Below are 26,629 nucleotides of genomic sequence, written 5' to 3'. Positions count from 1 at the left end.
TGCCATGTAGGTTGGGTTACTTTAAATATGTGTTTTCTTGGATTCATTTAGCTTCAAAACCAGTGGCAGGTACACCAGCACCTGATGAGTATCTCATCTCTCCAATCACTGGAGAAAAGATTCCAGCAAGCAAAATGCAAGAACACATGAGAATTGGGCTGTTGGATCCACGTTGGCTGGAGCAGCGTGAACGCTCCATTAGAGAAAAACAGAGTGAAGATGAAGTGTATGCTCCAGGTAAATCTGATTAGTACAAACGAGGGGAGCACTGTCTAAACTGACCATTTATAAACATTGAAAAAGATTTATCTTACTTTGGGGGGTGGATGGGAAGATCCTTATTACCACTTGCAGTTGTGTCTACTTACCCAGTTTGTTAAAATGTAATTGTATAAAAATCCAGCTCCTGTGATCACTGCATGACCTGCTGAATTCCTCCAACATTTTTGTGGGTTTTTAAAACTATAATCACAGCATCTGCAGACTTTTGTGTTTCACTCCTTGATGTACAACATTGTAATTTTCCTTTCGACTGATTAAACTGCCCGAAGTTTCTGCCAATTATGCTATGTGAAAGGACTGTGAGGTTATTCAGGAGCACCATGTCAGTTTAATTATTCTTATCTTGACCATCTCAAAATACCATAATTGATATCAAATTCAGTTTGTCAAAAGGGTTATGGAAACTTTGAACTTTTATCCTCAAAGATGATGTATCATGTGGCATAATACTTACTATATTTTCAAAGTTTTTTTATCTTTGTGCTCTGGTTACTGTGCTTTAAACCAGACACTGGCAGCATGGGAACATAAGTTGTATGTTACCTGATGCTATGTCAGTTTTGCCTTATTGATTTACTGCAGCATTGTCCACAGACTTAATGACATGAAGTTCAGTTGTCTGTACTAGCTCCCAGCAAATCAATCTTGTCTATAATCGACCCCATCTTATTTTATTGTTTCTCGACAAATTATTCTCTCCTGCATGCTCACAACTTTCCTTTGATACTTTTGCTATTTGCCTTTACCAAGGGATAATTTACAGAAAGAATTTAACCTACCTCCACATTTTGAGATGAAATCCATGCATTCACTCCTGGAATAATACAAATTCCTATCAGACGCTATATCCAAGATCATAATTAAAACTCTGTTCCTGCAACAGAGGTAATAGAACTAATTGTCATTTTAGCTTACAGTGTTCTTTACAGTGACACCTTTCCATGAGTTTTCAATCACAAACTATTATTAGTTAAGAGTTGGGAAAGAATACCAAAATGTGTTTTGATCAGTGCTGTTTTTGGAAAAAACAGGTCTGGATATTGAAAGTAGCTTGAAGCAGCTGGCTGAACGACGTACTGATATCTTTGGTGTGGAAGAAACCGCTATCGGGAAGAAGATTGGTGAAGAAGAAATACAGAAACCAGAAGAAAAGGTATGAACACCCATTATTGTGCAAGTTTTTTTTAATTTTAAATTTTTCACACTATAAACCATATTGACCAAGATACTTTTTATTTTTCAAGACATTTTTCTTCTTAAATATGTACAGTGTCGTTTTCTCCCCCTTTTCCCCCCTCCCTTCCCTCCCTCCCTTACTCCCTTCCCCATTTATCTAAAGTTCAATCTATAAGATACATTAAACCCGTCAACAATGTTGTCACTCAATAAAAATAAACAAGAAATTCCACTGAGTCAATTCTTTTCATTTCCTTCTCCTTCTGTCATTTTAGGTGGTAGATGTCCCCGGTAGGTTTTCTCTATTGTGTTTCATGTATGGCTCCCATATTTGTTCAAATATTGTAATATTATTTCTTAAATTATATGTTATTTTTTCTAATGGAATACATTTATTCATTTCTATATACCATTGTTGTATTCTCAAGTTGTCTTCTAATTTCCAGGTTGACATAATACATTTTTTTGCTACAGCTAGGGCTATCATAACAAATCTTTTTTGTGCTCCATCCAAATCGAGTCCAAATTCTTTGTTTCTTATATTACTTAGGAGGAAGATCTCTGGGTTTTTTGGTATATTGCTTTTTGTGATTTTATTTAATATCTGGTTTAGATCTTCCCAAAATTTTTCCACTTTCTCACATGTCCAAATTGCATGAATTGTTGTTCCTGTTTCCTTTTTACAGCGAAAACATCTGTTGGGTCCCATTTATTTAACTTTTGAGGTGTGATGTATAGCCTGTGTATCCAGTTATATTGTATCATGCGTAACCTCGTGTTTATTGTATTTCTCATAGTTCCGGTGCATAGCTTCTCCCATGTTTCATTCTTTATGTTTAGATCTTGTTCCCATTTTTGTTTAGGTTTACCGTTTGTTTCCTCGTTCTCATTTTCTTGCAGTTTGATGTACATGTTTGTTACAAACTTTTTAATTATCATTGTGTCTGTAATCACATATTCAAAATTGCTTCCTTCTGGTAACCTCAGACTGTTTCCCAATTTGTCCTTCAAGTAGGTTTTCAGTTGGTAGTATGCAAACATTGTATCGTGAGTTATATTATATTTATCCTTCATTTGTTCAAAGGATAATAATTTATTTCCCGAAAAACAATTATCTATTCTTTTGATCCCTTTTCTCTCCCATTCTCTAAAGGAAAGGTTATCTATTGTGAAAGGGATTAGCTGATTTTGCGTCAATATTAGTATTGGTAGTTGGTCATTTGTTTTATTCCTTTCTACATGAATCTTCTTCCAAATGTTGAGCAGATTATGCAATACCGGTGAATTCCTACGTTGCACCAATTTTTCATCCCATTTATATAGTATATGTTCAGGTATCTTCTCCCCTATTTTATCTAGTTCTAATCTGGTCCAATCTGGTTTTTCCCTTGTTTGATAAAAATCGGATAGGTATCTTAATTGTGCGGCTCTATAATAATTTTTAAAGTTTGGTAGCTGTAAGCCTCCTTGTTTGTACCATTCTGTTAATTTATCTAGTGCTATCCTCGGTTTCCCCCCTTTCCATAAGAATTTCCTTATTTTTTTCTTTAATTCCTTGAAGAATTTCTCTGTTAGGTGTATTGGTAATGACTGAAATAGGTATTGTATCCTTGGGAAATATTCATTTTAATACAGTTTATCTTTCCTATCAGTGTTAGTGGTAAGTCTTTCCAATGCTCTAAGTTGTCTTGTAATTTTTTCATTAATGGATGGTAATTAAGTTTATATAGATGGCCGAGGTTTTTATTTAGTTGGAAACCAAGGTATCCCATTGCTTGTGTTTGCCATCTAAATGGCGATTCTTTCTTAAACTTTGTGAAATCTGCATTATTCATTGGCATTGCTTCACTTTTATTTGCGTTGATCTTGTACTTCTCCATATTCCTTCAATTTCCTATGTAATTCTTTTATTGATATTTCTGGTTCTGTTAAGTATATTATAACGTCATCTGCAAATAGACTGATTTTATATTCCTTCTCTTTTATTTTTATCCCTTTTATTTTATTTTCTGTTCTTATCAGTTCTGCTAGTGGTTCTATAGCTAACGCGAATAGTGAGGGAGATAGTGGACATCCTGCCTTGTTGATCTGCTTAAGTTAAATTGTTTTGATATATATCCATTTACTGTCACTTTCGCCAATGGCCCCTTATATAATGCTTTAATCCAATTAATATATTTCTCTTGTAGGCTGAATTTTTGTAGTACTTTGAATAAATAATTCCATTCTACTCTGTCAAAAGGCCTTCTCTGCGTCTAAAGCAACCGCTACTGTTGGAGTTTTATTTCCTTCTACTGCATGAATTAAGTTAATAAATTTACAGATATTGTCTGTTATTCGACTTTTTTTAATAAATCCAGTTTGGTCTAGATTTACTATTTTTGGTACATAGTCGGCCAATCTGTTTGCTAATAGTTTAGCTATCACCTTATAATCTGTGTTAAGTAAAGATATTGGTCTATATGACGCTGGTGCAAGTGGATCTATCCCTGTCTTTGGTATTACTGTAATTATTGCTGTTTTGCATGAATCTGGTATGCTTTGTGTTTTATCAATCTGGTTGATTACTTCCAGAAGGGGAGGAATTAATAAGTCTATAAATGTTTTATAGAATTCTATTGGGAATCCATCCTCTCCTGGTGTTTTATTGTTTGGTAGTTTTTTTAATATCTCCTGTAATTCTTCTATTTCAAATGGTTTTATTAATTTATTTTGCTCCTCTGTAATTTCGGTAGTTCAATTTTAGTTAGAAATTCATCTATTTTGTCTTCTTTCCCTTCGTTTTCATTTTGATATAGTTACTCGTAGAATTCCCTGAAGTTTTCATTGATCTCCGTTGGCTTATATGTAATTTGTTTGTCCTTTTTCCTTAATGCCAATACCATTCTTTTAGTTTGTTCTGTCTTAAGCTGCCACGCTAGAATTTTGTGCGTTTTTTCTCCTAGCTCATAATATTTCTGTTTTGTCTTCATTATGTTCTTCTCCACCTTTATATGTTTGTATATTTCATATTTTATTTTTTTATCTGCCAATTCTCTTCTTTTAGTTGTATCTTCCTTTATTGCTAATTATTTTTCTATATTTGTTATTTCCCTTTCCAACTGTTCTGTTTCCCGATTGTAGTCCTTCTTCATCTTAGTTACATAACTTATTATTTGCCCTCTGATGAACGTTTTCATTGCGTCCCATACTATAAACTTTCACTGATTCCGTATTTATTTCAAAGTACATTTTAATTTGTCTTTCAATGAATTCTCTAAAATCCTGCCTTTTAAGTAGCATGGAGTTTAATCTCCATCTATACATTCATGGAGGGATGTCCTCTAACTCTATTGTCAATATCAGGGGTGAGTGGTCTGATAATATTCTAGCTTTATATTCTGTTTTTCTTACTCTGTCTAGCATACGAGCTGATAAAAGGAATAGGTCTATTCTTGAGTATGTTTTATGTCTTCCCGAATAATATGAATATTCCTTTTCCTTTGGGTGTTGTTTCCTCCATATATCCAAAAGTTGCATTTCTTGCATCGATTTAATTATAAATTTGGTTACTTTGTTTTTTCTGTTAATTTTTTTTCCCAGTTTTATCCATGTTTGAATCCAAATTAAGGTTGAAATCCCCTCCTATTAGTATGTTCCCTTGCGTGTCTGCTATCTTCAAAAAAATATCTTGCATAAATTTTTGATCTTCTTCATTAGGTGAATATACATTGAGTAAATTCCAAAATTCTGAATATATCTGACATTTTATCATTACATATCTCCCTGCTGGATCTATTATTTCCTCTTCTATTTTATTGGTACATTTTTATTGATTAATATAGCTACTCCTCTGGCTTTTGAATTATATGATGCTGCTGTTACATGTCCTATCCAATCTCTCTTTAATTTCTTGTGTTCCACTTCAGTTAGATGTGTTTCTTGTACGAATGCTATATCAATTTTTTCTTTTTTCAGTAAATTTAACAATTTCTACCTTTTGATTTGGTTATGTATTCCATTAATATTTAAAGTCATATAGTTCAACATAGCCATTTCATACTTTGTTTATCTTCCCTTTCCATTTCCTCATCACCACCTTCCCTTCTTATCCATTTCTGCTTTCTTTTTTTGAACACATTATAAGACAACATTTCTAAAACATAAAATATTTCCACTATTCTCATATCTAAAATTCCTTTAACCCCAATAATCCCTCCCATTTCTGAGTTGCCCTTTGTCCCTTGTCGGGCAACCACATCTCCCCTCTCCGTTTGGATTTGCGAATCCGCTCGCAAGCGTCAACTGATTTCGCAATGACTGTTATTCCTCCCCACCCAGCCCCCCCCCGAAAAGATTTTAATCTTCATATATAACAAAGGTCACTCTCTTAATTCCCTCCTTACTTCCTTTCTTCCCTTTTTCTTTCCCTTCTTAGATACATACACACATACATATAGTTTGTTGTCATTTTTGTTCTTGTTACATCTCTTCATCTCTCTGTCTGTTTTGCAGTTGTTCTGCAAATTTTCGTGCTTCTTCTGGATCCGAGAATAGTTTGTTTTGCTGCCCCGGAATAACTATTTTAAGTACCGCTGGGTATTTTAACATAAATTTATAACCTTTTTTCCATAGGGTCGTTTTTGCTGCGTTGAACCCCTTTCTCTTCTTCAGGAGTTCAAAACTTATATCTGGATAGAAAAAAATTTTTTGACCCTTGTATTCCAGTGGGTTTTTTGTCTTCTCTTATTTTCTTCATTGCCTTCTCCAATATATTTTCTCTTGTTGTATATCTTAGGAATTTTACTAGAATGGATCTTGTTTCTTGTTGTGGTTGTGGTTTAGGGGCTAATGTTCTGTGTGCCCTTTCTATTTCCATTTCTTCCTGTACTTCTGGTCTTCCTAGGACCCTGGGGATCCATTCTTTTATAAATCCTTTCATATTTTTGTCGCCTTCATCTTCCTTAAGGCCCACTATCTTTATATTGTTTCTTCTATTATAATTTTCCATTATATCTATCTTCTGAGCTAACAGCTCCTGTGTCTCTTTAACTTTTTTTATCAGATTCTTCTAATTTCTTTTTTAAGTCATCTACTTCCATTTCTATGGCTGTTTCTCGTTCTTCCACCTTGTCTACTCTTTTTCCTATATCTTTCATGATCATCTCTAATCTATTCATTTTTTCTTTGTACTTTTTATTCTTCTTTTTATTTCACTGAATTCTTGTGACTGCCATTCTTTTACTGTTTCCATATATTCTTTTTTTAAAAAAAAATATATCCATATACTTGCCCTTCCCTTCATCTTCCATTTCTCTGTGTTCTTCCTCCTCTTCTTCTGAGTCCACTCCAGGATCTGTGTCCTTTACCTCTGTCTCTTCTGGTTTTCTTGTTGGGTTGTTTGTTTTATTTTGTTGGGTATTTTTGGTCTTCTTATTTTTATTAGAAGTGTCTTGGTGTTGGTCTTCTTCCTCTGGGTTGGTCATCTGTTGTTTCTTTCATTTCTTATTTTTACTCTCTTCTTTCTTTTTCTCGTTATTTTCTATGTTTTCCTCTTGCTGTTGTGTTGTAGTTGCCTGTTTCAGCTGTGGAGATCTACTCCTCAGCTGGTTCCCCCCTCCCGTCAGTGTTATTTTTGTCTTGCGCGGTTGCGCACTTTTGTTTGGCTCCGTGAGCCATTTTTGTAGTCCGAGTTCGGGGCTTCGACTGACCTCAGGGAGTGGGCTTCTCTCTCCGCGGTGGGCCTCCTCGTACCGTTAAGGCTTAACTTTCTTCCGACGTCCTTCCTTCTTCCCGTTGTTTTTGGTTTTTCTTTCTTTGCTGCTATTTTCTCCACACTTTTACTTTCACTTTGTTATGGTTTTTATGTTTGTGCCATTGTTTTTTTCTATTTTTTTTTACTTTTCTGGAGAGGGCTGGAGTTCCCCTTCCGGCCATTACTCCATCACGTGACTCCACCTATTATTGTGCAAGTTTTAGGCAACTTGTTTATTGATTAAATTGAAAATTGGGGTGGGTTTTCTGGAGCAGCCTGTGGGACCAGGCAACATAGCTGGTTGGGCACAGACCAATTGACAGTGGTCTTCATGGATCTCAGTACTGCAGGGTTCAAGATAACTACCATCATCCTGATACTCAAGAGCACACATGTCAAACTCAGGCCTGGCCCGTGATATAATTATATTTGGCCCGCAAGATCATATCAAATATGTATTAGAGCTGGCCCGCTGGCCGGTGCGCCAGTATAGCGCATGCACAGCTAATACTACAAATCTCAGAATGCTTTGCAAATGCGTTGGCGTCAACTCACTAATCGCCCCCACCTCCTCCCTTTACTTTCATTAGCATCTGCGACCTGTCACCTAAATCACATGAAACAGGACCTTTCAAGACAGGTGGGAGACAGACTATATGTTCATCATTTTAAAAGACAAACCTGTTTGTCATTGAAGCAAGTTTTTCTTTTTTTGACTTGTTGGCTTGTGAAAAAAAATACATTTAAAAGGAGCTTAAAGGCTATAGAGAAATATTATTTATTGAAAATTTTATTTCTCATTTGTTAATGCTTCTTCTGGAAAGAGTTTAACCAAAACTATTATTAAACATTTATTTTAATAAGAAAAAGTTTAACATTACATATGTTGAAAGAAGAGAAAACATGCAGATGTTGTTCAAAATTTTCAATAAATATTTAGTTTGGCCCACGACTTAGTTCAAGTTTTTAATTTTGGCCCTCTGTGAATTTGAGCTTGACACCCCTGCCCAAGAGGGTGACAATAACAGGCCTCAATGACTACCACCATGTAGCACTGATCTCCACCATTATGAAATGAGTCAAGTGTGTGGTGATGGAACACATCAAGCACACCTCCCAGAGACGCTGGACCCATTTCAATTCAACTATAGAAGAAACCATTCCACAGACTATGCTGTAGCCTTGCCCCTTCACTCCTCCTGTCCCAACTGGAGAACGACGCCTCGTATGCCAGTCTCCTGTTTGTTGGCTTCAGTTGGGTTGTCCTTGCTGGGATTCAACACCCCTCTCTGTAACTAGATTCTGGACTTCCTAATGGAAAATCCAGTCTGTCTGTTCAGCAGCATAACCTTGAGCACTGTAACACTGAGCACTGGTGCACCTCAGGGCTGTGTGCTCAGCCTGCTCCTGTTCACGGTACTGATCCAAAACTACATCGTCAGATCCAGTTCCAACAATGTCATCAAATTTGCAGATGATACAACAGCAGTTGGGCCTCATCAGCAACAATGATGAGTTGTGCTCCAGAGAAGAGGTGGAAAATCTTGTGAAATGGTGTGAGAATAACAACCTGAATCTCAACGTGTACAAGACAAAAGAAATGATTGTGGACTGAGGGAGGACTGGGAATGACAAAAGGTATATTATTTTTAAAGTAGTTAATGGAAGTTAAACTGAAAAATGATGTGACAGTACAACTTTGTAGCAACCTATCGTGGACACTCAACATCTCCTTACTTGTCAGGAAGGTACAACAGTGACTGCACTTCCTGAGAAGACTGAAGGGGGCAAGGTTACCGACCACCGTTATGTCAATCTTATATAGGAGCTCTACTGAGAGGGTCCTGGCCGGCTGCATCACAGTGTGGTACAGTTGCTGCAGAGAAATGGATCGGAGGTCAATCCACAGGACCATAAGAGTGGCAGAGAGGATCCACTTCCCCCCACCCCATTGACTGAAGGGGGAACTTTAAACCATTGAGGACTCCTATCACCCTACACACCATCTTTCAGCTGCTCCTGTCAGGAGAGAGATATAGTAATATCAGAGCCAGCATCACCAGGCTGAGGAACAGCTTCTCACGGGCAGTGAAAATGCTGAACGACCAAAGGAACTGCTCACACTAACCATCATTTGTATGTGTGTTATATCTGGTTGGATCTGCGGGTTTTGCAGCAAGGATCACAAAACACTGTTTTGTCAGGTTGTACTTGCAGAATCAGATGACCACAAACTTGACTTGGATTTCTTATCTGTATTGCAGTTTCACAGCAGTAATCATAAACTTGCATAATTTTCACAGAAAAAAACTAATCTAAATTACTTGGCATTTGTTTTTCTCACAAAATTACCAAGGGAAATGTGCAACAATATTGTAACTGAATGTCTTTTCTAAATTGTAGGAAAGGCATATTGTATTTAAAGTAGTTAATGAAAGTTAAACTATGAAAAAATGCTGTGACGGTACAGAGAGCAAATAATTTATAAGTTTGCTTGATCAATCTACAAGTTCATTTAGGAATCAAACCATTATTGGCAAGTGCCTCAGTTAAAGGATGCAGAAATATTAATTTGTGTGGACAAATTAGCAAAGTTACTTTATGTAAAAATTACTGTACTCTGAAGTGCTCTTGCTATGTTTGTGGCTGTGCTTTTATTTTGGCAATAACCTTAGAATATATAAAGAAACAAGTAAGCTTTACTTATATTTGTTTTATCTTGTGGCAAAGGTTACTTGGGATGGTCATTCTGGTAGTATGGCTCGTACACAACAAGCTGCACAAGCCAACATCACACTGCAAGAGCAGATTGAAGCTATCCACAAGGCCAAAGGATTGGTTCCAGAGGATGATACCAAGGAGAAAATTGGACCTAGCAAACCGGATTTACCACAACTCCCACCACCTTCATCTGCAACAAATTCTTCAATGAATGCTCCTCCCATCACATCATTACCCAGACCACCTTCTGTAAGTTTGGCAAATATTATCATGTTGATCTGCTTCGGTTAAGGTGTTTTAAAATATCACTAACAGATAATCCTTCATACTTGGGAGGAGTCACAGCCCTGGTATTTATTAGTTCTGAATTTTTGTATAAATAATTCAGAGCTACCTTTCCATTTATCATATGGTTTCTAATTTTTCTGATCCATGCTGCTATTTTGGCACTGTGGGTGTTGAGCAAATGAACTTCGTAGAGTCATAGAACCATAAAATGCAGAACAAGCCCTTTGGCCCAATCATGACTTTTTCCCATTTGGCTTGCATCTTCTTAATTCACTGCCTTTTCTTTAAGGGAAAATATTTAGAATGCAGGAGACTTTCACAAGCAAAAAATATTTTGCCAACTGCTGAAAATCCTTAACCAAAATAATCTCAATGTACAAGAAAATGCGGCAGTTCTGTGATTTGATTTCCACTTTAGCAAATAGCTGGACATTGGAGTTGCACCAGTGCATGATATATTTTTGACCTTTTAACTTTGATATTGATACCTGCGTTGTATCAGAAAACCCAACTGTATACACAAGTCCTTCAGCCCACTCTCTTGAACTGACCTATGTAAACCAACTTCACAACAATCTACCTCATACCCATAACACTCTTATTTTCTTACATCCATGTGCCTATCTAAGAGTACTTTACTCCTTGTTGTAATGCTCATTTTTCATTCAGTGTGTTGATTTTATTATTTAAAATTCTACTGTGATGTTACTGGCATGATGTAATTGCATCAGGACCAATTCATCAAGAGTATAGTTCATAATAGAAGCTGAAAGTGGAAAAAAGTTGGCACCAAAGTGCAATTGTGATGTTTGTGTTTTTTTTTAAATTCAGATGCCTCCTCCTGTGCGGAGTCTTATGTCATCGATGCCTGTTCTCCCTAGGCCACCAATGTCTCCTGTTATCCGTTTAGCACCAGGACCTGTTTTGTCAGCTCCCATGCCACCAATGATTCCTGGACCACGAATTAATGTAGTACCAATGCCTTCTTCAGCACCACCAGTTTTGACTCCCCGACCACCACCAATGGTAGTACCGTCAGGTAAAGTTATTTAATAGATTGCATAGCCATTCATTTTAAATCCATTTTGGAATATTAATCAATCTGCAGCAAGGTCGAGGATAATAGAGGGAAATGATTAGGATGGGGTAGGAAGATGATGGAGCCTCATCCATTTTCTGTGGTGGATGTAAAGGAATAACGGGAACCACATGGTGTTCTGACCAACAATCTACTCTGAACTTTGTTTCAGATTGGATTTTCATTTTCCCTACCTTCTCCTCAAAGAAATTCTCGTGGAAAAATGTGACCAACCAATTTATATACTTTATTTTTAAACATTCAAGAAGGAATTATGGTTTTAAAATAAAACAGAAGTGCTGACATGTTTCTCTCACCTTGAAATACAGCCTTTGTACCTGCACCTCCAACAGTTCCTGCCCCAATTCCTTCTTCAATTCCACGACCCCCTCCACCACTGGATGATGAACCAGCAACCAAAAAGATGAAAAGCGAGGATAATCTTATTCCAGAAGAAGAATTTCTACGAAGAAGCAAGGTATGTTATACCACTATTTAAAAGTGAAGCAGTATTTTTAAATTTAAAGTTAATATTATTTAGAGAATAACTATGAACTGTTATGTCGAACAGTTGCTCAATCACTTGTGTTTAAGTGAGGCTCCAATGATATTTCAGTAAGTATTCATGTTTTTTTTATCTGTTGTACAATTATCTTAAAATGTCATGTGAATTTTAGACTAAACATTTTTAGGACTTTTAAAAAGCTGATGGTATAATGCTGGACTTGGCAGTGCTGGCTAATGAATTGTTCCTTTTAATCTAATATTTCTTTAACTATCTGGCAGCATATGTGGATAGAGATACATGAATAGGATTTTGGGTTGATCTCCCCATGTCAGATACACTTCTGGTAAATTCCTTCCTTGTTCTATTCATCATAAATCTAAGATGATTAGAAACTCTGTTGCCTTTTCAACCAGAGGATCCTGTTCATTTGGCCCCCAATAAAGCAATATCTTGTTCTTAAAACATTCATCTTTTGTTTTCGGTCCTTCCAAGAGTTTACAGGCAGTCCTCAGGTTTTGAGCAAGTTTCGTTACCTGGGTCTGTTCATAACTCGAATCTGTACATAAGGCGGATCAAGTACTTATGGTTCTTATGTAGTGTTCATGAGTGAATTGGGGAACACCCCATTTGTGAGTATGAGTTGTTTGTAACCCAGGGACTGCCTGTACTTTGTGTGTAATCAAAAGTGCTGGTTTTGTAGCCTCTTATTTCATTTGAAAATAATTATTCCACCTATGACAGGGATGCCATCTCCTATGACCTGCCAATTCTCTAAACCAGCCATTCTCAACAGGGGACCTTTGCCACCTGACACCACCCCCCCCCCCCCCCCCGCCAAAAAAAAACCAAGGGCCTTTGGCACATTTAAGTAAAACACCTTTTTTTTCTTCACACCTCACATAACATTGATATTTCTGTTTCTGGTGTAGCTGGTAGAAGTACAGAAGAAACAAAACTTGCTTCAATGGGAAGGGGTCCCTTTAACTTTGAGCAGAGTCCTAGAGGGGCCATAGACAAAGAAAAGTTGCTGCAGTTCTGGCATTCCTTTCTTGTACCTGCTGTTTGTCCACTTTTTCTCCTAAAATATGTCTCGCTTGTGAAGAGTTTAGTCATCCTCCATAATATTTCCTCATGACTATTGTATCCCTTACCCTGGAGTGTTATAGAGGCTAGATCATTGGGGATATTTAAAGAGTTTTGGGGGGGGGGGGGAAATCAAGGAATTAGCATGCTAAGGAACTGCCACACAAATGGAGACAAGGCATGAAGGTTATCAGCTCTAAACATATTAAATGGGGGCAGACCAAATCCTGTGAACTGAGTTTTACTAAGAATACCAACTAAATACGTTTTTGGTGATTTGTACATTTGAACCATAAGGGATTCAAATGTACTATTCACCTACATCTTTATGAATGCATTCTCTTTTTTTCTCCAAAATATTGAGCATCAAAAACAACTTTGTACATATATACATTGTGCTCCTATTTTTTAAACAGAAAAACCAATATACATATACACAAATGTTCACATAAGCCTTCAGATACACACTTGGACCCACCCTCGGACCACCTTGGCACCTTTGTGGACAGTATCATCGGTATATTACTTATTGTACTGGTACAATCATCTCACATTTAGTCTTTTACTCCATAAGAACTTGTCATTCAGAAAAAAAATGCATAAAGAGTTTCAATTTGTGGAAATATTTTCAGGTGGGCCCTCTTAACGTGTCTTTGATTTTCTCCAGTTTAATAGAGTAGCTGATATCCTTAAGCCATTGTGCAATAGAAGGACCCCTGTCAGACTTCCAGTGTAACAAGATCAGAAGCTTGGCTAAAATGGATTTAAATACTACTGTGTCTTTCTGCAGGGAATTTAGGGAGTTGTCAGAGATTCCAAATATTGCAGTTAAAGATCAGGGTTGCAAATTAATTTTAAATATTTTGGATAGTGTGCTAAGACTCCACTTCAGTACCCTTGTATTCAGGGTCACTGATAAAACATGTGATTGAGGTGGCAAGGGGAGCCATTACACCAAATGCATTTGTCCTCCATTTCAGGATAAATGGCTGACAGTCTGGATTTTGAAAAGTGAACCCTGTGCAGCTCCTTAACTGAATGAGTCCCAAGCGAGAGCAGGAGGTAGTAGAATGAATTTTCTCAATAGCCTCTTCCCACAGTTTCTCCTAATTTTCTGTTTAGCTGTTTCAGATGGGAGAAAACTTTTGGGCTTCCCATTCCTTTGATATTCTAGCTGAGAAATCTGACTGGCATTCCCCCAGCAGGAATACATGGATTTATTGGATTATACATTTAGATTTTGTGGGCTGTATAATCCTAAATGAAGTGGTTTTCTTTCTTTTCCCCCCCCAACAAACACAAACAAATCTGCATGCATACCCAAATACAATACATGTCCCCATATTAAGACCAAGCCGTGGGGACAACCCTTTACATCCACGTGGTCCAAACGTCCTTGCCCCTAAATGTGAAGGGCTCGGTGAGTGAGCTTAAGTGGAAAAGAAACATAACCATTCCTTCCACAAATTTTGAATTAGATTTACAGGCACACTGCAAGGCACTTTGGTCAGCTCTACGTTGTTCAGCCCAATAAATGTGTGTATAAATTTAACAGTATTAATGGCATATTGTATAAGTCTTGGAATTCTACCTTAACAAGTTTGGTAACTGCAGATTAAAATAAGAAAGCCCAACAAGTGGCAGCACCCCATTGCTCTCCCATTTTAATCAGTTGTCTTTCCACGTCTTAACTTCACCTTCTTCAATCAAGAGGAAATCCTTCACTTCGTTGTCGTAAGTGATCCATAGTTGGGCTGTATCGGATCCCCTTCAGGTTATGCAGTTCCTACCTGACTTTGAACACTGCCCATGCTCAGGCCACTTTCGCAGTAAGATCAGGGTATCATCGGGGATAGGATGGTCATCTTCTTCAGTTTTACCTCGCAGCATTCTCTGGCACGGCGTAGGACATCCACACAATCACAATCACTGTAATAGTGAAGTCTGGCCACTATAGCCTGTGGTGCTTCCCAGCCCTGGTATTGGCTATGTTATAGTGAAGTCTGGCCACTATAGCCCGTGGTGCTCTCCCAGCACTGGTATCGGCTATAGGCTGCGGTGTGTTCGATCTACCAGTGACTTTTTATCCAGTCTGAATGCATCTTTTAATAAAGCTGATGCTGTGTTTTCACTTGTGCTGTCGGTTTCTTTGGGAACCCCCACTGTCCTGATGTTATTTCTCCCGGACCTCACTTTCAAATCCTCACATCTGTTTTCCAGCTTTATCATGTCGGCGGTGAGAGTCTTAATTTTCATTTGCACTGAGCAATGTGTCTTTACAAAGTTCAGTTAGTGCTGCTAGCTTTAGTTGCTCAGTGAACTGCCTGGGGAGACAGGATCAGGCGAGGCTGAGTATTTAGTCTGTGGGGTAGGCCTCTGGGACTGCTGCATGCTGTCTCTATTTTTAGGCATTTCAACACTTCTGTTACTTCAAAGCATTGCCAACTATAATGAATTGATAGAACGCTCCCTGGATTGCCGTTAAATAATACTTTATTAATACAATTCACAGGATCTCTGGAGGTTGCGACTTATTCTATCAACTCTCTAGTGCTCCCTTGTATTCTCATTTTCACGTTTTGCCAACAATAATACTTTTGTCTTTGAATTTTAACAGTACTGTAGTATTTTAACGTGCTTAGTACTTCACATGAAATGACCAAAATAGTTTTATTAACAGAAAGCAAATCCTAATCTAGATTTTTCTATGTTTAATGCAACCATTTTGGAGATCAGATTGGACAACTGTTGTTGTCGCTGTTTTGAATTTATTTACATTATGTCCATATGAGCAAGTATTTGATGCATAAAATGTGAATTTTTATCTAAGAAACATAGTTTTAGCTTTAACTGCGGCCTTTTTTCTTTTCAGGGCCCAGTCACAGTCAAGATACAGGTACCTAACATGCAGGATAAGTCAGAATGGAAGTTGAATGGCCAGGTCCTTGTGTTCACACTCCCTCTTACAGATCAGGTATGGAAATACAAGAGCTGCATTAACTGTTATGGGTTATAATACTGGTAAATTATTTAAATTTGGAATTGCCACCTGTTGGGAATAGCTTTTCTAATTTTTTTTTATTTTTCACACTATGAACCAAAATACACACAAACATTTCCCTCTTGAATATACAGTGTCATTTTCTCCCCTTTTTCCTCCCCCACTCCCTTCCCTCCCTCCTTCACCCCCCCCTCCCCCCCCACTCAACATTCAACCTATATGATACATTAAACCCATTAAACAGTGTCATCACACAATGAAAATAAACAAGAAATTTGTGTCTTTTACTTTTACATACTGGGTCAGTTCATTTCGTCGTCTTCTTCTGTCATTTTAGGTGGTGGAGGTCCGCGGTAGGACTTCTCTGTTGTGTTCCATGTACGGTTCCCAAATTTGTTCGAATACTGTGATGTTATTTCTTAAATTACGTTATTTTTTCCAATGGAATACATTTATTCATTTCTATGTACCATTGCTGTATTCTCAGGCTATCTTCTAATTTCCAGGTTGACATAATACATTTTTTTGCTACAGCTAAGGCTATCATAATAAATCTTTTTTGTGCTCCATCCAAGGTGGAGAAGAACTGGGGAATAGCTTCTTTATAGTACTATTGAAACTAATCAGGTACTTCCACATCTTTGTTTCAAGAATAGCGGGGGGGAGTCACGTGATGGAGTAGTGGCCGGACGGTGAACTCCAGCCCTCTCCAGAAAAGTCGGAAAAAACAAAGGAAAACACAAAGGCACAGAAATAAAAGTTAAAGAAAAGTGAGTATAAAGGTGCAAAGAAGATGGCGACGAGAAAAGAAAAGTCGAAACCAACGGTAAGAAGAGAGGAAGAGAAGACAACGGAAGATGAAGGAAAAGGCCTTACCTGCTCGAAGAGGCCTGCGGTGGAGAGAGAAACCCGCTCCCTCAGGTCGGTAGAAACCGGACTACAAAAATGGCTCGCTGAGCCGAGTAAAAGTGCGCAACCGCGCATGAAAAAAAACACACCGACGGGAGGGGTGACCAGCTGGGGAGTCGATCTCCACAGCCGGCAACGACAGCTGCAGAACACCTGCAGCAAGAGGAGAACACAGAAGACAATGGAAACAAGAAAGAAGAGAAGAGAAGGGCAACAAAGAAGCAGCAGGTGGCCAACCCAGAGGAAGAAGAAGAAGAAGAAGAAGAGGAAGAGGAAGAGTACAGTGAAATAGAAGAAGAAGGGAAAGGCAAGATAAAGGATTTACTTTCTCTTATTAAAGAATACATGGAGTCATTTAAAGAATGGCAAGCGCAGGAATTTGATGATTTAAGAAGAAGAATAAACAATACAGAAGAGAAAATGAATAAAATAGATATGACCTTATCAGAAATGGGAAAAAGAATGGACAAGGTGCAGGAATGAGAAGCAGCAGTAGAAATGGAGGTAGAGGACTTAAAAAAGAAATTAGAGGAATCTAATAAAAAAGTTAAAGAGACACAAGAACTGTTAGCTCAGAAAATAGATATAATGGAAAATTATAACAGAAGAAATAACATAAAGATAGTGGGCCTTAAGGAAGATGAAGAAGGCAAGAATATGAGAGAGTTTATAAAAGACTGGATCCCTAGGATCCTAGGATGTCCAGAACTACAGCAAGAAATGGAAATAGAAAGGGCACATAGAGTATTGGCCTCTAAACCACAACCACAACAAAGGCCAAGATCTATTTTAGTAAAATTCCTAAGATATACTACAAGAGAAAAGGTACTGGAGAAGATAATGGAAAAAGTAAGAGAGTGCAACAAGCCACTGGAGTACAAAGGACAAAAAATCTTCATTTATCCAGATATAAGTTTTGAACTCCTAAAGAAGAGAAAGGAGTTCAATACAGCAAAGGCGATTTTATGGAAGAAAGGGTATAAATTTATACTAAAGAATCCAGCTGTATTGAAAATATTTATTCCAGGACAACAAAACAGACTATTCTCGGATCCAGAAGAAGCACGAAAATTTGCAGAACAATTACAAAATAGACTGAGGGATGAAGACGTGTAATAAGAGTAAAAATGACCACGATTTATATGTATGTGGGTAAAGAGGTATAAGTGCGTATATGTATAATGTGCATACGTGAATGTATCCGTATTTAGAGGAAAATATAGATAGTATAGACAAGAATTAATAAGGGAAGGAAATGGAATAGAGGGAATAAGGAGGGAACTAAAAGAGTGACCTTTGTTACATATGAAAAGTGAAATCTTTTCTGGGGGTGCTGGGTGGGGGGGAGTTGCGGTCACTGCAAAATCAGCTTACGCTTGCGAGTGAATTCGCAAACCCAAATGGAGAGGGGAGATGTGGTTGTCCGACAAGGGATAAAGGACAACTCAGGAGGGGAAGGGGAGATTGGGGCTAAAGAAGTTTTAAATAGGAGAATAAGGAAAATGTTTGATGTTGTAGGAATGTTGTCTTATAAAGGGTTTAAAATAAGAAAACAGAAATGGAAAAGGAGGAAAGGTAATGATGGAAAAACGGAAAGGGAAGATAAACAAAGTATAAAATGGCTACGTTGAACTATATGACTTTGAATATTAATGGAATACATAACCAAATTAAAAGGAAGAAACTGCTAAATTTACTGAAAAAAGAAAAAATTGATATAGCATTTGTGCAAGAAACACACTTAACTGAATTGAGCACAAGAAATTAAAGAGAGATTGGGTAGGACATGTAACAGCAGCATCGTATAATTCAAAAGCAAGAGGAGTGGCTATATTAATTAGTAAAAATGTGCCATTTAAAATAGAAGAGGAAATAATAGATCCAGCAGGGAGATATGTAATGATAAAATGTCAGATATATTCGGAGTTTTGGAATCTACTCAATGTATATTCACCTAACGAAGAAGATCAAAAGTTTATGCAAGATATCTTTTTGAAGGTAGCAAATACGCAAGGGAACATATTAATAGGAGGGGATTTCAACCTGAATTTGGATTTAAATATGGATAAAACTGGGAAAAAAATTAACAGAAAGAACAAAGTAACCAAATTTATAATTAAATCAGTGGAAGAAATGCAACTTTTGGATATATGGAGGAAACAACACCCAAAAGAAAAGGAATATTCATATTACTCGGCTAGACATAAAACATACTCAAGAATAGACCTATTTTTGTTATCAGCTAGTATGCAAGATAGAGTAAGAAAAACAGAATATAAAGCTAGAATACTATTGGACCATTCACCCTTAATATTGACAGTAAAGCTAGAGGACATCCCTCCAAGAATGTATAGATGGAGATTAAACCCCATGTTACTTAAAAGGCAGGATTTTAGAGAATTTATTGAAAAACAAATAAAAATGTATTTTGAAATAAATACGGAATCAGTGGAAGATAAGTTTATACTATGGGATGCAATGAAAGCATTCATTAGAGGGCAAATAATAAGTTATGTAACCAAGATGAAGAAGGACTATAATCAGGAAACAGAGCAGTTGGAAAGGGAAATAGTAAATATAGAAAAAGAATTAGCAATGAAGGAAGATACAACTAAAAGAAGAGAATTGACAGATAAAAAAATAAAATATGAAACACTACAAACATATAAGGTGGAGAAGAATATAATGAAGACAAAACAGAAATATTATGAACTGGGTGAAAAAGCACACGGAATCCTAGCATGGCAGCTTAAGACAGAACAAGCTAAGAAAATGGTATTGGCATCAAGGAAAAAAGACAAACAAATTACATATAATCCAAAAGAAATTAAGGAAAACTTTAGAGAATTCTATGAACAATTATACCGAACTGAAAACGAAGGGAAAGAAGAGAAAATAGATGAATTTCTGACTAAAATTGAATTACCAAAACTACAAATAGAGGCACAAAATAAATTAACAGAACCATTTGGTATAGTAGAAATACAAGAGATAATAAAAAAATTACCAAATAATAAGACACCAGGAGAGGATGGATTCCCAATAGAATTCTACAAAACATTTAAAGACTTATTAATTCCGCCCCTCCTGGATGTAATCAACCAGATTGATGAAACACAAAGCTTACCAGAGTCATGTAAAACAGCAATAATAACAGTAATACTAAAGCAAGGGAAAGATCCACTCTCACCAGCGTCATATAGACCAATATCTTTACTAAACACAGATTATAAGATAATAGCTAAACTATTAGCAAACAGATTAGCAGAACAGGTACCGAAAATGGTAAATTTAGACCAAACTGGATTTATCAAAAAAGACGCACAACAGACAATATTTGTAAATTTATTAACTTAATTCATGCAGTAGAAGGAAATAAAGCACTTACAGTAGCAGTTGCTTTAGATGCAGAGAAGGCCTTTGACAGAGTAGAATGGAATTATTTGTTCAAAGTATTGCAAAAATTCAGTTTACCGGAGAAGTATATAAATTGGATTAAAGCATTATATAAGGGACCGTTAGCGAAAGTGACAGTAGTAAATGGACAAGTATCAAAGCAATTTAACTTAAGCAGGTCAACGAGGCAGGGATGCCCACTATCACCTTTATTGTTTGCGTTAGCTATAGAACCACTAGCAAAATTGATAAGAATAGATAATAATATAAAAGGAATAAAAATAAAAGACAAGGAATATAAAATCAGTCTATTTGCGGATGATGTTATAGTGTACTTAACAGAACCAGAACTATCAATAAAAGAATTATATAAGAAATTGAAGGAATATGGAGAAGTGTCGGGTTACAAGATAAATGTAAATAAAAGTGAAGCAATGCCTATAAATAATGCGGATTTCTCAAAATTTAAGAAGGAATCTCCATTTAGATGGCAAATGCAGGCAATAAGATACCTAGGTGTACAAATAAACAAAAATCTCGGCCAACTATATAAACTCAATTATTATCCACTAATGAAAAAATTACAGGACGATTTAGAGCATTGGAAAGATTTGCCACTAACACTAATAGGAAGGATAAACTGTATTAAAATGAACATTTTTCCAAGGATATTATACTTATTTCAGGCATTGCCAATACATTTGACAGAAAAATTCTTCAAGGAGTTGAAGAAAATAATAAGGAAATTTTTATGGAGAGGGGGGAAACTGAGGATAGCACTAGATAAATTAACAGAATGGTATAAACAAGGAGGCTTACAACTGCCAAACTTTAAAAATTATTATAAAGCCACACAATTAAGATACCTATCAGATTTTTATCAAACAAGGGAAAAACCAGACTGGACAAGATTAGAATTAGATAAAATAGGGGAAAAGATACCTGAGCACATATTATATAAATGGGATGAAAAATTGGTACAACATAGAAGTTCTCCAGTATTACATCATCTCCTCAATATTTGGAAGAAGATTCATGTAGAAAGAAATAAAACAAATTATCAATTACCAAAACTAATATTGACGCAAAATAAGTTACTCCCTTTTACAATAGATAACCTTTCCTTTAGAGAATGGGAAAAAAAGGGATTAAAAGAATCGAAAATTGTTTTTCAGGAAATAGATTCAAATCCTTTGAACAAATGAAAGATAAGTACAATATAACTCAAGATACAATGCTGGCATATTACCAATTGAGATCCTACTTGAAGGATAAATTAGGAAGCAGTTTGAGTTTGCCAGAGGGAAGTAACCTTGAATACGTGATTACAGATACAATGATAATCAAAAGATTTATAACAAATATGTATATTAAACTGCAAGAAAAGGAGAATGAGGTAACAAATGGTAAAACTAAACAAAAATGGGAACAAGATTTAAATATAAAGATAAAAAAGGAAACATGGGAGAAGTTATGCTCTGGAACGATGAGAAATACAATAAATACGAGGTTACGTATGATACAAAATAACTGGTTACACAGGCTATACATTACACCTCAAAAGTTAAATAAATGGGACCCAACGGTATCTGATAGATGTTTTCGATGTTAAAAAAAAAAAAAAAAAAAAAGAAATGGGAACAACAATTCATGCAATCTGGACATGTGAAAAAGTAGAAAAATTTTGGGAAGATCTCAATCAGATATTAAATAAAATAACAGAAAACAATATACCAAAGAATCCAGAGATCTTTCTCCTAAGTAACATAAAAAACAAAGAATTTGGAATTGATTTGGAGGATGCACAAAAAAGATTTGTTAAGATAGCTCTAGCCGTAGCAAAAAAATGTATTATGTCAACCTGGAAATTGGAAGATAATTTGAAAATACAACAATGGTATATAGAAATGAATAAATGTATTCCATTAGAAAAAATAACATATAGTTTAAGAAATAATATTGAAATATTCGAACAAGTATGGGAGCCTTACATTAAATACAATAGCGAAAACCTACCGGGGACAATCATTACCCAAGTTGATGGAAGGACAAGGAAAGACAAGAATGGACTCAGTAGAATTTCTGGTGTATTTTTTTTTGTTGAGTGACAACATTGTCTGACTGGTTTAATGTATCTTAGATTTGTATACCTTAAATGGATGGGAGGGGGGGTGGGGGGGTGGGCTGGGAGAAGGGAGGGGGGGGGGAGAAAATGTCACTGTATATGTGTGAAAAGGAAAAAGTGTGTATTATGGTTAATGTGATTTATGGTGTGAAAAATAAAAAATTTTAATGTTAAAAAAAAAGAATAGCCCAGCATCTCCCTTCTAACGTACAGCTATGTGATTTTTAATTGATGCCAGTTTTAAGAATTTTTCATGTTTTAGTTAATCTTTTTTGATGTCAGAAATATTCCCCAGACAAGTCTTTTGACAGATTTGATGGCCATTCAATCAGGACTGGCTTTCAAGGCATTTCCAGGTTTAGGGATTACTGTTTTCATCACAAAACATCCTTAAAGGTCTGATTATAAAGAGGAGCATGTAGGAAACTAATTGCAGACTGCCTTACCTAGGTATTTTCTACATATTTTGTGGATGATGGAGTTGCTTCTGACACAGTTATAGAACTGAGGCTCATTTTCCAAAATGTATTTTGTCAATCGAACAAGGTGGTGGTATCTTGAGAGTGCTTTAACCTGTAATTGAATGTTGAAATATATTTTGTTTTACACTTACCAGGTGTCTGTTGTCAAGGTTAAAATCCATGAGGCAACAGGAATGCCTGCTGGTAAACAAAAGCTTCAGTATGAGGTTGGTATTAAATTTTCTTTCATTAGACTGTGAAGCTGACTACAACTTCGGGAGGCTGCAATTGTTAAACTAAACACAGGTTTACTGAGGTGAACCTGTTTCTCCCAAGTCATATTAATGAAGTCCCTGCTGATAGAAATCGTTAAACTGATGAAAGTGTCAACTATGCAAAACTGTTCTCACATTTTTAAAATTATTCAATAAAAATTAGCCTGTTGAATGAGATAAATGGATTTTTTAAAGAATGTCTATTACTGAAAGGCTAATTTAATGATTGGTTCAACTTTTTTCACTTAATACAAATTTAAAATTCTAATGAGTTTGGTTATTTTAATCTTCCAGTTAATTTTGTGTACACTATAATATTTTGTATTTATTCAGTTCAAAAGCCAGGATGTTTTTGTTTCTTGGATATGAGGATTCTTCAATACTAGTGAATTACATAAATGTTGCTGGTACAGTTTATGCTCCATTGAAACACAATAGGCTGCAGACACTGTGATTGTAGTAAAAACACCGAAGTGATGGAGGAACTCAGCTGGTCTTTTCAGCATCTATAGGAGACAAAGTTTTATTGCCTGAGCCCTTCAAGGAAAAATAAGAGAAAGCACAAGCAGGATATATCAGAAAGTCTCAGAATTCAAACAATGCCTGAGGAATCCAGACCAAAAAAAGGTGATAATTGGATGTAATAAGTGTCTAGATAGAATGTATCATGTCTTTGCAAAAGGAGACAGGGAATGGAGAGAATGGTGAAGTGAGAGAAGTCGATATTAAAGGCATCTGGTTGGAGGATGCCCAGTTGGAAGATGAGGTGTTGTTCCTCCAATTTATGTGTGGTGTCAGTCTGGCAGTATGAGACCATGGACAGACATGTCAGCAAGGGAATGGGATGGAGAATTGAAATGGGTGGCCACTGGGAGACCACGCTATTGTAGCGGACAGAGCTGAGGTGCTCAACAAAGCAATCTCCCAGTCTTTGTCTAGTCTCTCCCCTTGGGATCTACCCTTGTGACTGCAGGAGATGCTCCACTTGTGCCCACACCTCCCTCAGCACCATTCAGGACCAAAAACAGTCCTTCCAATGTTTCACTTGTGAATCTGCAGTGGTCATCTACTGCATCCAGTGCTCCTGCTATGATGGTCTCTACATTGGAGAGACTAGAAGCAGACTGAGAGATTGCCTTGTTGAGCACCTTGGCTCTGTCTGCTGCAATAGGGTGAATCTCCCAGTGGCCATCCATTTCAATTCTCCATCCCATGCTCTTGCCAACATGGTCTTATGTTCTGCCAGACTGAGACCACCCGTAAATTGGAAGAACAACACCTCATCTTCTGAATTAACACCCTCCAACTGGATGGCATTAATATTGACTTTTCCAGCTTTCGTTAAACCCACACCCCCCCTCCCCCCCCCCCCCCCCCTTACCATGGCTGTGTCCCCTGTCATCTCTCCATTCCTTGTCTCATTTTGCACAGACGTGATAAATTCCATCTAGTCCCTTATTATGTTCAATTAGCACTTTTCTTGGTCTGGATTCCTCCCCATTATTTGAATTCTGAGACTTTCTGATATATCCTGCTTCTCCCTTTTGATTTTTTATTTCCTTGAAGAAGGGCTCAGGCAGGAAATGTCGGCAATATATCTTTGTCTACTATAGATCCTGAAAAGACCAGCAGAGTTCCTCCTACAATTTATGCTCCATGACTGAGACTAGATAAAATTAATGATAAAGAAAGAAAATCTACCCATAATTATCTCTAGAACCTTCTGGAAAAACTTTGGTTGAGGTCAGCAACAAATCCAATCACTTTGCTGCCAACTTCATGATTATCATTAGATTTAAGAAATTATTGATGGTGAACAGTGACAACACTTGCCTTTTAAGCCTGTAAGACCAGAGTAAAGAATTATTCCTTTAAGATGATATATAATCTTGTACAGAAATTAATGCAAATATTGTGCACCTGGTTAATGTTTTTAGGTGATTATTTTTTTTTCAGTATTAGCTTTGAATTTTTAGCTCTGGTTTGAATTGTGGTTTCCATTTTTGTTTCCCCTGGAAATGATGCTTAGTACTCCAATTAAGAGAGTTCATCAAAAGATAATAAATAACTCATCTTCCTAATTAGGAAAGGAACTACATTTCAATTGAACAGAAATTGCTGGATATACTTGGGTCTTTGACCTGAAACACTATAAATGCAGGCTGACTTGATTTTTCTTGCCCCCCCCCCCCCCTGCATTTTGTGTTTTAGTTCAGATTTCCATTGTTAGCAATTTAAATTTTTTAAGATGCAACACAATAAACTTTTTAAACTCTAACTACATTTTTTTTGTTTTAGGGCATCTTTATTAAAGATTCTAACTCTCTGGCCTATTATAACGTGACCAGTGGTTCAGTTATCCACCTTGCCTTCAAAGAACGTGGAGGTCGGAAGAAGTAATATATTACTGCAAGTTGACAGTGTTTCTGTACACCAAAGGGAATGTTGATATCAGCTATCCATTCTTTAACATACAGAAGATTAAAAACATTGTCATTTAACAGGCAATTCAGGCAGTTTTTATTTAGAAAATGTAACAATAGAAATTAATAATTAAGAACGCTTTTGTTACATGAAGTTTCTTCAGCATGATCATCTGTGATCAGAAAGTCTGAAAATATATGGTGATTAAACTCAATTTTGCTATTGACTTCTGGTGGGATTCCATGTCAGAAGCTTGCGTTGTTATCTGCTCCTTTGTGAGATTATTGCATTGTGTTTCTCTCTAAATATTTTTAATAAAATGTTATCTGTTCTTGTGAGTCTAAACTATAATTTGTGGAAATACAATTAAAACATTTTTGTTTTTCTTTACTGAACTTAAGCATATGTTATTTCATCCATTTGGTGATCCTCTTGCCCTTCATTGTAGAATCGCGTTCCTCGGAAATGCTTTTTATTTTTTTCTTCAATGTTTCAATAAAGCTTTCATATTTTGAATGTGAATTTTCTTTCATAAAATCACTTTTTGGCTCTTGATCTTCCCCCAATTCTACAGTTTAATATAATTTTCTCAATTAAGTTTGTGTATACCTTTGTCATGATCTCGTGTCGAATGTTATTTGGTTATAATGCTCTGGCATTTGGTTTGTGTTCCTTAAGTGTGAATAGCTTACACTCTTTATGAAGTTATGATTTTCATTTTTATTCTACTAGGGGATGAGCAATTAAGTACATTCCAGACTTCATAATCTCACAAATGTAGGTTTGTTTGCAATTTTAACTTTTCACAACCAGCATCCATGGAAGACTAGAAAATATGATTCCTTTTATCAATTAGTTTAAACAAGTATGATCACATTTTTGGACCAATTGTTAAATGGTTCCCTGCTCTGTAACATTGCAACTGCTGTTCTAATGGATATTTATTTATACCACTGTACCTGGTAATGTCAACAACCTATCCCTCCTTGTAAGTTTGAATACATGGAAGTAGTTTGAGGATTGTACTTCCTTATACCAATGATTCATATAATAACCACATACCTTTTGCCTAAAGTTCTTTACTCCCTAATAAAGCTGCTCCAAGAGAGCCAGACTCCACCTGTACCTAGTTGTTTCAAACTTGATAGTATATATTTACTGGCATATC

The 26,629-nt window shown here is 36.4% G+C and overlaps 1 protein-coding gene across 1 annotated transcript in view; it reads left to right on the top strand.

The window, feature by feature from the left end:
* Positions 1–25,977, top strand: part of sf3a1 (splicing factor 3a, subunit 1) — a 44,966-nt gene extending 18,989 nt beyond the window's left edge. Inside the window, exons 9-16 of the mRNA XM_069933394.1 lie at positions 52–237; positions 1,314–1,435; positions 9,923–10,162; positions 11,033–11,240; positions 11,609–11,757; positions 15,743–15,844; positions 22,918–22,989; positions 25,336–25,977. Coding sequence (XP_069789495.1) covers positions 52–237; positions 1,314–1,435; positions 9,923–10,162; positions 11,033–11,240; positions 11,609–11,757; positions 15,743–15,844; positions 22,918–22,989; positions 25,336–25,437 — 1,181 coding nt within the window. The 3' untranslated portion in view covers positions 25,438–25,977. The remainder of the gene's footprint in view (positions 1–51; positions 238–1,313; positions 1,436–9,922; positions 10,163–11,032; positions 11,241–11,608; positions 11,758–15,742; positions 15,845–22,917; positions 22,990–25,335) is intronic.
* Positions 25,978–26,629: the final 652 nt, after the last annotated feature.

Source organism: Narcine bancroftii, chromosome 4 (assembly GCF_036971445.1).
Source record: "Narcine bancroftii isolate sNarBan1 chromosome 4, sNarBan1.hap1, whole genome shotgun sequence".
In the NCBI taxonomy this organism is placed as follows: domain Eukaryota; kingdom Metazoa; phylum Chordata; class Chondrichthyes; order Torpediniformes; family Narcinidae; genus Narcine; species Narcine bancroftii.
Note: the sequence above shows the minus strand (reverse complement) of the source record. Positions and strands in the feature narration are given on the sequence as shown.